The 12535-nt window shown below is 37.1% G+C and overlaps 1 protein-coding gene across 1 annotated transcript in view; it reads right to left on the reverse strand.

Annotated features, from left to right (window-relative positions):
• CFAP46 (cilia and flagella associated protein 46) overlaps positions 1-12535 on the reverse strand; it is a 70697-nt gene that overhangs the window by 33665 nt on the left and 24497 nt on the right. Inside the window, exons 19-29 of the mRNA XM_084210185.1 lie at positions 12206-12416; positions 11715-11864; positions 10873-10980; positions 9214-9395; positions 7940-8287; positions 7251-7382; positions 5752-5917; positions 2963-3047; positions 2717-2855; positions 1993-2176; positions 1401-1560 (exon numbers count right to left, since the gene is read on the reverse strand). Coding sequence (XP_084066311.1) covers positions 1401-1560; positions 1993-2176; positions 2717-2855; positions 2963-3047; positions 5752-5917; positions 7251-7382; positions 7940-8287; positions 9214-9395; positions 10873-10980; positions 11715-11864; positions 12206-12416 — 1865 coding nt within the window. The remainder of the gene's footprint in view (positions 1-1400; positions 1561-1992; positions 2177-2716; positions 2856-2962; positions 3048-5751; positions 5918-7250; positions 7383-7939; positions 8288-9213; positions 9396-10872; positions 10981-11714; positions 11865-12205; positions 12417-12535) is intronic.

The following is a 12535-nucleotide window of genomic DNA, read 5'->3' on the forward strand; positions in this document are numbered from 1 at the left end:
CAGCTGGACGTGAGCCAGCAGAGTGCCCAGGTGGCCAAGCAGGCCAAGGGCTCCTGGCCTGTGCCAGGAATGGTGTGGCCAGCAGGAGCAGGGAGGTCACTCTGCCCCTGTACTCAGCACTGGTGAGCCCTCACCTCGAGAGCTGCGTCCAGCTGTGGCCTCTCAGCTCGGGAAGGACTTTGGGATGCTCGAGCGTGTCCAGAGGAGGCTGGAGAGGGGCTGGGAACACAAACCCCGTCGGGAACAACTGAGGGAGCTAGGGGTGCTCAGCCTGGAGAAAAGGAGACTCAGGGGTGCCCTCATCACTCTCTACAACCCCTGAAAGGTGCCTGTGGTCAGGTGGGGTTGGTCTCTTTCTCCAGGCAGCACTGACAGAACCAGAGGACACAGTTTCAAGCTGCACCAAGGGAAATATAGGTTGGATATTAGGAAAAAGTTTTTTTACAGAAAGGGTGATAAAGTTCTGGAATGGCCTGCCCAGGGAGGTGGTGGAGTCACCATCCCATGGGTGCCAGGGTTTAGTTGAGGTCTTAGGGCATGGGTTGGACTCAGTGATCTTGAAGGTCTCTTCCAACCCAGTGATTCTGTGAATTCTATGAAAACTTAAATCACCATAGAACTGTAAAAAAAACCCCCAACAGAACCACTAACAAAAGAGTATGAACAGAAGGTTGTTACTGTTACTAATCAACTGTGTGATAGAGACGCTGCATATTTTTCTTTCTCAATGAAAACACCAGAGGTACTCATCTGATCCATGTCGTCTATCCCCACAAAAAAAACCCAAAAAACAGCAGAGCAGATGTTCATTAATACCACACAGGACAGTGTGGTTCCAGAAATCAGATACTTTTTTTCCCAAATGAATATTGACTGGGGTATCCTATCAGAATAGGTCACTAAGGTCATACCAGTAAAAGTGGATATTTGGGTGAAAGGAGCAAAGAATTTTTACAGTTACAAAGCAGTTGAAGCAATACATCCCTTTGAAAGTAATTTTTGAAAAATTAATGCTAAGATAAAGCCAAGGAAAGGATAATGGACTTAGGTACCCAAATCTTGCCATAGAAACAATTTCCTTCAGTTTCATCTGTCCCTCCATGAGAACTCACTTGAAGCAAACTGTCCAGCATTGCCTTCTGGTAGCATCTCACATCTCAGGAATCACTGTGTCAGAGGGACGTAGTATCTTACTATATCAAAAGACTGAGGGTAATTCTCCATAGCATAACACAGAATTCACATATAAACTGAACTTGCATTGAATAAATGACAGTAAGTGCATGAGAAAATACAAGCAAGCTTGTGCCACTCCTTTTGATAACTAAGCTGCAAATTTAAAATCTCACTCATGTTACCTGCTGAGAAATTGCTCTGAAGGAGAAACACCCATTACATACCTTCCTCTTGTGAAGATTGCATAGGGAATTTCATACAAAGCAGAAGATCTACTGCCCATTGCAGAGGTTTAATAGCATCATTGAGGGGAAACTGATTACAATATAAGCATTCAGCAAATTCCATTAGGTAATCAACTCTCTCCCATTCATCTTCTTGTTTCTATAAAAGTAATAAAGGAGGAGTTAATTTGTATTTGTTTATGTAAGCCATCAAAATTATATTCTTAAGTTTTATGTAGTCTTAACAGAAGCAAAAAGTAATAATTTGACATCAAGCAGTTTTATTGGCATCACATAATCAGAATTACGATAAATGGAATGTAACAGAAAACTCCACCACCAGTTAAATCTTTGTTTTATTAAAACCTCTTACTAGTCTTAGACATTTTTCTTTGGCAGAACTCAATGAAAATTTTCCTGGATATAAAGATTCAACCATAGAGAGTTTTCCTACTGAAGAGTAATCTCAAAGTTATAAAAAGCAATGGCCAAGTACATGGCCTCCCTACCCATTCAGGAACTTGCAGTCCTATGAATCACTTGAGAAATATCATTCTATCAGCATGGGAACAAACAGTAAGAACTGACAAACCTGCAAAGCAATGTTTGCATTTTGAAAACAGCTTAACTGTCCAACAATGCTTCTGGAGACTGTTACCAGGTGTCGCCACACATGTGACAAGTAATCTTCACTTTCATGACTGGCTTTCTGAATGGCCATCATAAAATTGCATCCTGATCCTGCCCTCACTGTAGCCATAAGTTTGAAAATCAGGCTAGAAAAAAGATCAAAAAAAATACAAATTACTTGCATCTGTACCTGTAAAGTTTCTTTGTGAGTGAGACACATATACTAGTTCATATCTGTATAGTACAAAGATGCAAAGCTTATAAATTGGCATAAAAGGGCATGAAACCAACTCAAGACAAGATTATATAAATGGTACCCCAGACAATTTTGTTTCCATTTAATAAAGAAGGGTTTGCAGTTAGGAAAACTAAAGTTTCTGCTATATACCCACATTTCATGCATCTATTTGCTTGGGAAGTAAGAAACTACTTATATATAAGTTTTTTAAAAATAAAATTTACAAGTATTAAATTTACAAGTATTAGCAAATTAATGATAGGAAGCACTGCCTGTGTGTGTCTTTTTCATGGAAAAGACACAAGAATATTTTGTGTTGTAAGGAAAGGCTGTTTAAAAGTAATCATAATACTTTCCCAATGTATATAAAATGAAAAATACTCAAAGGTTTTATACTTCTTAAGAACCAAAATGCTTATTTTAATAAAAAATAAGTCAACTAGCTTACAGTTTGTGTCTTGTCTGAGGCAAAACTTGAATAGCTTCATCCAGGAGTTTTAGTGCTGTCTCCCAGTCAGCTTTATCAGCATAGATGTGGAATAATAGACCATATAAGGTGGTTCTTAATGTCAGATCTTCTTCAGCACCTTTGAAGTATGTTCAAATGATTTATTAATATACTGCAGAATTAGAATAATGATTACAAAATATTGGGTTTTCTTTTATTACCAGAACAACAGAAGGAAGAACATGCCTGGGAGAAAGCATCCAACTGATAACCCCATATTTTGAAAATCCTTTGTAATCCACTGATGCAAAGGACATGTATCTTTCTTTTCCTTTTAAAAAAAACCAAAAAGCATCAAAAAACACAAAAAACAAAACAAAACACAAAACCCCCCTTTATCTTTCAGTTAACATGTATCTCTAAGTATTATCGAACTTTTGTTTTGTCTGTGAACCAGTCCATATCATTGATATGAATAGTAACCTGTAACTTAAATAGTTTCTTGACCAGACAAAAGCCACAAGCATTTCTCCAGAGTGAGTCCTATACTACAAACCCAATACAAAAATAACCAGACTTAGTAATATTAAATTGCTTATGCTCATTAAAAAACATTAAATCCTGAAGTACTCTCAGTCAGAGTAGCTGAGGCTGGCAGAGATCCTACAGAGCTGTCTGCCTACACGCCTGCCTAAAGCAGGCTCCACTCTTCACCAGTGAGAATTTGACTATCGCAATTCTCACCTAAAGGTCAAAGACCTGCTGTTTCCCTCTCCTCTACAGCACAATTCTGCATCTTCAAAGAGAAATTTACTGTCTTGTTTCTCAAATAGATCCCATATATGACACACTAACCATTAAATACATGTAGGATGATGCTAAGAACTTAACTAAGCTGTAGCCACAACATTTGGGTAAGTATTACATTAGTGTCATCAAAGATTTCTCAGATTTGGTTTAATAAGCATTTACTTCCATGAAGGCACAAAGATTGTCTAATTTAGTGGCCTTCTACAATGGAGTGGCTGCACCAATGGACACAACCTGCAGAAGTCATCCACCTGGATTTCTGTAAGGCCTTTGACATGGTGGTCTGTAACCTTGCTGCTACTGAGTGGGAGATACAACTTTGATGGTGGTGGATGGTTTGATGGAAAAGAATTACAGTCACTGGCTCAAGGTCCATATGGCTCAGTATCCAGAGGAAACCAGTTTCAAGTGGTATACCTCGAGGTACACCAACACCAGGGATACTAGAACCAACATTGTTCAAATCTTCTGGATTGAGTGTGCCCCCAGCAAACCTGCTGATGACACCAGGTGAGAGGTGTGGTTGATTGATGAGAGGGAAGGGATGTCACCTAGAGGGACTGACAAGCTCAATGAGTGGGCCCAAGGCAACTTTTAGAAGTTCAACAAGATCAAGTGCAAGGTCCCTCCACCTGAGTCAGGGCAAACCCCAGTGCCAGTGCAGCCCAGAAGATAAAACAAGAAGAGTCCTGTGGTGAAGGATAGGATTTGGGAGTACTGGTAGATGAGAATCTGGACATCTGCAGGTAGATCCTTCTCTAGATGTGACTGCATTTAAAAATTGACTAGTTATCCTGGTCTAGGATCACTGGAGATCAGCTCCTGCCTCTCACAATGGTTACTACAGTGTATATGTATTTTAAAAACTCAGTAACTCCAGAAATAATCAAATATAGAGCACTCTGTTAACAGGATTTTTTTTTCCTTAACAGCTATCAGAAGTTACTCACTTCTAACTCATAAGAATTACTAACATTTGCAGACCAAAAATACCTATGCTACCTGTAAATGTAAATTTTCATTATCTCTATATAAGTATTTTTTAATACCACTTATTAAGGATTCACTCTGAAATTATGCTGTGGTGGAGAGTTAACTATACACACATAATGAAGTATTCCTTTTTACTGGTTTTAAATATATCTCTACAAATAACAAACTTTAGGACTGTGTCTATGGGCAATTTCTGTTATGTATCTAAACACTGTCAAAGTTCCATTAAACTCACAATTATCACTGTGCTTTTAAGTACACATTGTACTCATCAGTTCCTACACACCCAGAGTAAGCAGGCCAGTCACCATCACTGATTATTTGTGATTTATACATGGCTTGATAAGAAATCAAAAGAAAGGTTTCTATTCTTGTATTATCCCACTTGATGATCTGAGATGCAGACTCATATTTGTACCACTAAGCTTGGATGCAAAAGACATCAACAATTGTGCCCATAGAAATATACAGGAAAACTCACAGCAGCTGCACTGACATGTAAATCAAACCAAGAAAGAGAAATGGATAAGCTCCATGGAGTTTTAAAGTAAGAAAAGTTGTAAATGTGCATGGAAATTTCAGTGTCTAGAAAAAATTCCATCCTGTGAGATGTGTTATATGACACACATCACCTGCATACTGTTTCAGGAGGATAACTTCTCCGGAATACACATGCTGTTCATAATCAACAAGTATTTAATTTTATAACAAATTCCCAGCACAGTCTATTTTGACTCCTTCCTACGGCCAAAGATCTAAACAGTCTGTTAAAAACCTGAAGCTATGTAAAGTAAAACTTTCCTTTTGCAGGTAGAAAAAAATTGAGTCTGCAGGTGGGAGAAACCTTAACTCAGTAACTTTTTTTCCCCGAGTTAGTGTTTTAGGATCTGTTATCATATTTTCCAAATCTATTATCATACTTGCCAGAAGTGGCTTTTTTTCTGGATTTTGAATATTTTCTAAAAATTCTTTTTTGTAAGCTTCATGAAGTGAAACGCTACAGTGAAAATCAGAAAGCAAATTACTTTGCAGAAAACTGTCGAGAGTTTGAAAATTGCCCAAAACCAAAAGAATCACCAAATGAAATACAAGAGTATGTGACTGCAGGTAAGAAACCAGAAATGTGTTTATGACAAATAAGTCACTTCTGCCTCTTAGGAAAAGTATCTTGAAGTTTCTTTACCATCAGCACCAATCACTAAAAACAAGCAATACCTATTAGAAATTCTCACCTGTTTGTTTTTAGATTCTGCTTTAATTATATTCTTAAGAATTATTTCGGTAGGTTCTTTAAACTGTTCTCGGTCATGTGGTGAGTCTAGCAAAGGTAAACATGCATTCCAAAAGTGTGTAGCTGCAAACATTACAAGGGAATAATTTCCAGCTTCACCTGCATGCCTGAAGAAAAGGAAATAGAACTTTATAAGGAAAAACAACCACACTTTAGCTATAATAAAGATTTTACTTTTAGGAACATTTGGGTTTAGCTGATCTATGGATCACCTCAGTGATGAGGACTTAGCATAAGAGCTTCATAGAAAAGCTATTTTCCATTTTTATATACCAAATAATTTCACACACTCAGCAGAGCTAGGAATAAATAAGTAGCATATTAATGATAATAATTAATTTTACTGTATTTCTGCATAATCTTAGCTCAAGAGCATTCATTTAAACAATAGCAGAAGCCTCCTCAAGATGTTCTCGTTGGAATAATGTACTTTATTTGGTTTCCTATAATGTTAATTTCTCATTCCATGAAACCATCAAAAAATAAAACATAATAATTATTCTAATGTGGATTTTGCTTAGTACAGTACCCCTGTAACACAAGAATATGGCCCAAACACCACTAGCTGCATTCAAATTGCTTCAAGCATATTTCTGCAAAAGATACTTTGAATTAATAAAAGTTAATAAACCTCCATATTGTGACACAACACAGTACTCATCTGAGTGATAATAAAGCTTGGCATTTTAGTGAAAAATTACAGATTGATGTAATGTAATATAATCACCAATTGAATAATGTTACTGTTACTGTTTTTAAAAAAGCACTTTTTTGAAACTATCAGTATGATCACCCTCTAAACAGCACTCTTTAAATCGCATTTAGTCTGCTATATCCAGTTCTAGGCCACCCAATACATGCCAGACACGGAGAAACCACAAGGAGCTCAGTGAAGGGCCACAGAGATGATCCAAGGGCTGGACTGCACCTGCCTTGAGAAGAGGGCTTTAGGAGCCCTAACAAGGGGAAGTTTCTCAATTACCTAACTAAGTTATTATTGAGAAGCAACAGTCAAGCCTTCCCAGTGAATGGCAGGATAAGCAAGAACAGGCATAAGTTAAAGCGAGAAAGATTCAGAAATGCTCCCCACGAGTACAACCACACAGTGGAGCAGGTTATTCACAGAAGCTGCACGTCTCCATTCCTTGAGGTTTTCACAGCCAGACTGGAGAAAGCCCTGGACTGGCCCTGCTTTGAGCAGGAGTCTGAACTAGATGCCTTCTGAGCATGGCATGATTCTCTGACGCTACAAAGCCAGCTATGTGGAAAGTAGTTGATAAATTTACTGAAGTGCAAAAATCTGTCAAATCCTTTGTTAAAGATTTCAACTTGCAATTATGTTGATTTTTATCAGTCTTGGGAGAAAATATGATGATTGTCAAAACAGCAACTGAATTTTAGATCTGTTTTATGTTAGTTTTCTTTCAACATAAAACGTACCTGGCACTCTGAACAAAGGCTTTTGATGCTGCTACACGCAGATGTTTTCTTCCAGATAAATTATCCATTATGCTCTTGCCTTGTATACAGGCTGCAATGCTTAACATTTCTTGTCTCACCCTGTTACCAAGCCTGCATAAACACAAATGTTTCAAAAAGTGCTATGTTTTACAGGTTAAGATCATACCACTTCCTATTAATGATGTACTCAAGTTGCTTCTATATAGATGTCCCTTGCTTAGGAAGTTACAAATCCTTTTATTGAGTTTTCTTTTAAAATTAGAAAACTTTTCAAAAACTGAATATTTTTTGAAAAGGTAGACTAAAATATCTTGTTCACACCTCTACAGAAAATAATTGTGAAATCGGATTTTAAAAAACTATTACTTATATTCAGCAAGGAAAGAACATAGATTTGTCATTTTCTCCCTATTTTTCACTATTGTACATCAAAAAAATATTAGGCCTAAGTCGAACTTATACACCAAGAAATTAAAAACAGGAATCAGGAAAATGAGACAATTTTTGATACTCTATTTTGAGATTTGTCATGCTTGTGTCTGGTAAAGTATGCCCAGGGCTCTGGAGAAATTGTTGTGGATCGCACTCCACTACATGCAGAAAAAACCAATACAGATTTCAGTTACAGAGTTAATCAGTTAAAAATTAATACACAAATAAATTGATACCATTCGTTAATACCACTGACTAATAGCAACTTAGTAAGAAAAGAATAAATACGACTCGCAGGAGTTTTCAGTGTCTCTGCTGCCGAGCCCTGGGCGAGCCGCGTGCAGGCGCGGCCGTGTCCGCCAGAGGGCGCCCCTGCCTGCGGCGGGCGCTGCGCAGGCGCAGCCCGGCCTCGAACGGCCCCGACCGCGACTCCGCGCTTGACCTGGCCAAGACTGTCCTCCGTCCTCGGGAAACAGCAATGACAACTCAGTGCTGCACAGTCAAACGTTTTATCCTTCATTAGCTGGCAGATTGCTACATGTGCAGCAAGTAGTCTCTGAATTTCTGTGAAGTTCTGAAACGATCTATTTAATATTAAGGTAACTAAACTTACTGGGTTTTACATGTCCTTAAACCCATGTAGAAAACAACTAGGAGTTTCAAGGGAACAGTATACTGTTTCTATAAGTTCAATTATTTTGCAGAGAAAAAAATGAACACTATTGTATCTGAAATCTTTCACATGTTTATTTCAAACTTCCTACATTCAGAAAAACTGCTATTAAATGGAGTTGATTCTTTCCTCTTTGGATAAAATTATACTCTACTTTTGGAGGAAATTGTTTTTCAAAAGAGAGGGCTCAAAGGGTATCACCTTTTTTATAATATAGGATTCCACCAATAGATCCATTTATATATGCCTTTTTTTTTTTTTTTTTTTTTTTTTTTTAAGGCCAAGTTTCAAAATATCAGTTAAGTAAGAGACTGGGCTTTTAAAGGAATTAGTTACATTCCTATTGTACCCACATGCATAGGTGGCAGAGCCTGGAACACAGGAACTGCTCGTATCTTTCACCACCCCCAGCTTCAACTTGGTCCATGAACTACACAGCCCTTCAGTGTATTAGAGCCAGAGGAGCACTGAAAGCAATTTACTTCATCAAAAGAAGTGGAATCAGCTATTTTCTGCTTAGAAATTATAAAAGAGTCAAAATACTATGATTGCCAGACATCATTTCAGAGCAGCAGTGCTCCTGGAAGACACCCAAACACAGAAATGTACAAGCTTCTGACTCCCTTGGACAGCCAGCTTCATCCATCTGAATGGGGTCCAGAGCCACAATCTGGATCTCCCACTGCCTTCTACTTTCATTTTCATCTGTAGCTGCACAATTTTTTTGGAAAAAAGATTCTTCCATTTTGTTTGTGACCAGACACATTTACCCTCTTTACTTTCTTCAAAACTTAGTTCAAGTACATTACCATATTATAGGAAATTCTATGTACTTACACGCCATATTTCTTAATATTTCTATTGAGGACAAAATTGTCATCTGATTCCAAGATCCTTTTGGAACAACTCATCACTCTTTCATAGTCTTGTGATACGTATGCAAAATATGTAAGTCGTGTCAGTGTCTGCAATTCCACTAAGGAATCTGACCAACTGCATTCTAAAGCCAAATCCAGCAACTAGGATTAAAAAAAAAGGTTTATTTTAAAGGTTTTTATATGCTTTTTTTACAACCCACCTGGGCATGGAACAAGTATATGATAAAGCTATCCAGAAAATGAAAGAGCTACAAGTACAATCAAAATATACAACAGAGAGGCCTCGTTTACTGTGTAGTAAGTATTAACATAGTGTGTGCAAATCCAGGTATAATTGTGCATGCCTTCTGGCCTTCTGGACTTGTTCTATGTCCTCAGTCATCTTTCAAAAACCAGTGGAATAAGACTTTCAAAACTCAGAGCCCATTCTAGTTAAGCCGAAAGTAAGAACGGGACATAGAGGCAGTTTTGCAACAACCAGTAATTGCAGTAAGTAGTTGCTCTGTATGCTGTTATTTATGAGGCAGCTCGGGAGAACTTGGGCTCCACAATCTTGGAGGTCTTTTCCAACCTAAACATACATACGTACATGTAGATAGGTATATAGTTACAGATAGTTTCATATATCATTTCATTATAGGATCTAAATGTTTTCATTTCTTTTGTACATGTCAAAAGCCCTCCTTTTTAGGATAATGGTAATTATTAATTAATTGGTCCAAATGAAGATACGACAACACTGCTATACAAAACTACGCCAGTGAAGCGATAGCTAAAGTTAACTCATAATATTTGACATAAATCTGTACACCAACTAGAATTAGATACCTATTTATTCATAAGGACCCAGTTCTTAGTTGTCAGTAACAGTTTGTGGTTGTCCTACCAACCTGCTCATTTTATTTTACACAGTCAATCAATAGTGACCAAGTGTAGTTGTGCTCTACCTTGCAACTGTCAAAAGAAAATTCACTCTAATGTGAAGTTTTCTGTTGAAATGTTGAATGCTTCTAATACAAACCCAAACCTCCCTATAACTACCTGAAGAGGCTGGAGCAGGGAGGGGTCAGTGTCTTTTCCCAGGTAACAAGTGACAGGACAAGAGGAAACAGCCTCAAGTCGCACCAGGGGAGGTTTAGGTTGGATACTGGGAAAATTCCTTCACTGAAAGGGAGTTCCCATCCCTGGATGAATTTAAAAGTTGTGTGGATGTGGCACTCGGTGACTTTGGCAGCTCTGGGGGCAACTGCTGGACTCTGTGATCTCGGAGGGCTCTTCTAACCTAAACAACTTAAAGCTTAAGTTTTCTACAGAAGAAAAATGAAAGGTTAGAAGTATGGTTCTGTACAGAATTCACGTGAACCTGTTATGCTCATTTGATGGTTACTGAAACTATCTGCTAGAGCAACAAAAGCATAAACTGAATATTTATATTCTAATGGTATCTGATCTTTGGATAAATGAAATTATTCTGTCACAAAAATCTCCTTCCTATCATAAATATTTAATCTCTTGGTTAAAGAAAATTATTTAAAATCCATTTAAACTGGATTTGAAATCAAATTCATAGTACACAATTTCTTAAAACTCAAGAGCTTATAAAATAAACCCTAAATACCTGAGATAAGCTGGGAACAGTGAAATCCATGAGACCCAAGCCACTACATGAATACATTTCCAGACCAATAAGAATTCTTGCCAGAGGATTCTGTACTCCATCATTATTCTAAGCAGAAATGTAAAAAAAAAAAATCAGTGTCAGAGATTTTTTTTTTGCAGGTTAATATAATTAAGGACATTAATTGAGATGATGATGATGATGATGATAATAATAATAATCATAATAATGTTGTTTGAAAACCTCAGTTCGCTCTAAGTAATTCCCTGCTCTCTACTGTGTCCTTAAAGTGGTTGGTTTTTTGTATTTATATATTTTTAATTAACACTGTGAACTCTGAAAGCCCACATCAACAATACAATGAAGGCAAATTTCATATGTCACTGAGGGTTTCCAGTTTTATAGACACTGTAAAATAAAAATATAAGAATTAAATATTTCTTTCCAGCTTACTAGGTCTATAATGTATATATATAAAGTGGCCATAGTAAATGTTGACATTAATATAGCTGATTTTTCTTAACACTTTTAACACAGCCATTTTATTATTTTACATTTGTCAATTCAAAATCAATTTTGCTCAACAGTCGTCATATGACAAATATCACCATGGCAGCTAATAGCACAAGGAAAAGTTAAGAAATGTAGACTCACTGCTATACCCAATGTGAAAAATTTGCTGTGTTCTGTAAGGAGCTACAGACAAAATTTATTTTTACATTATGTTCAAATATATAGAAGAAAATGTACCTTGATAATTTCAATCATTATTATATGAGTTTATGAATTTAACTTTTCTTTGTAAAGTTTCAACATGAGGCAGGATTTCACAGAAATCATACCTCCCCCCGAGTCCCAAGCTGATGTCTGATCTGCTGCTGATTTAATTGCTTTGCTTTCACCCAGGTAGCAATGATCTGTTGTTGTGCAGCCAGAGAGACTTTTTCATTAGGTATGGTTCGAGTCATTGCATTTAGGGCAAATTCACAAATCTAAACACCAAAAAGAGAAAAAAAAAAGTGAAATACAGGAGGATGTGGAAAGTTTCTTGTATGGAACATGCTATCCATTAGTTATTTTTAGTTACTGCACATGCATCTCTAAGCCTAACATCTGCTTTAAGCCAACCCAAGGCAAACAGAAGTTAGAGTCCTCAACCCCAAGTTGGTAAAGAGCTCCAATGTGCATTTGGGGAGGATTTGTGGTGACAGAAACTGTAAAAGAAGGTAGCTTTTTTAAAAAAGAACTTCTACTCTTGAATTTATAGGAATTCATTCTGCTGTAATACATGACAACAGAATGAAAGGGACTACAAAAAATCAGGGGTTTGCACCTCTAAGGCAGCTTTGATATCAGGAAATCCACTAGGATCTACTGAAGAAGACTGGATTATATTTTCTTTTTCCTGTTTCTTTGCTGCAGCTTTTCTGCTACTTTCTACTGCTGCATCTTCTATCTTCTCAGCAGGTTTTGGCTTCGGAATCCAAGAAATAATTAGGCCTCGAGCCAAAGCATTACATAACATCAGTAAAATTTCAGTACTTCTGTACAAGAAAACAAAAATCAGCATTGCATACTGCATCAGATCAAAATAAAAAGGCAGAAATAAAGCTATTGATTTCAAGAAGTAAGCATTACTTGAAAATCTAGTTTTTTCATAGAA

This window comes from Fringilla coelebs (genome assembly GCF_963513975.1).
Source record: "Fringilla coelebs genome assembly, chromosome: 8".
NCBI classification, from domain to species: domain Eukaryota; kingdom Metazoa; phylum Chordata; class Aves; order Passeriformes; family Fringillidae; genus Fringilla; species Fringilla coelebs.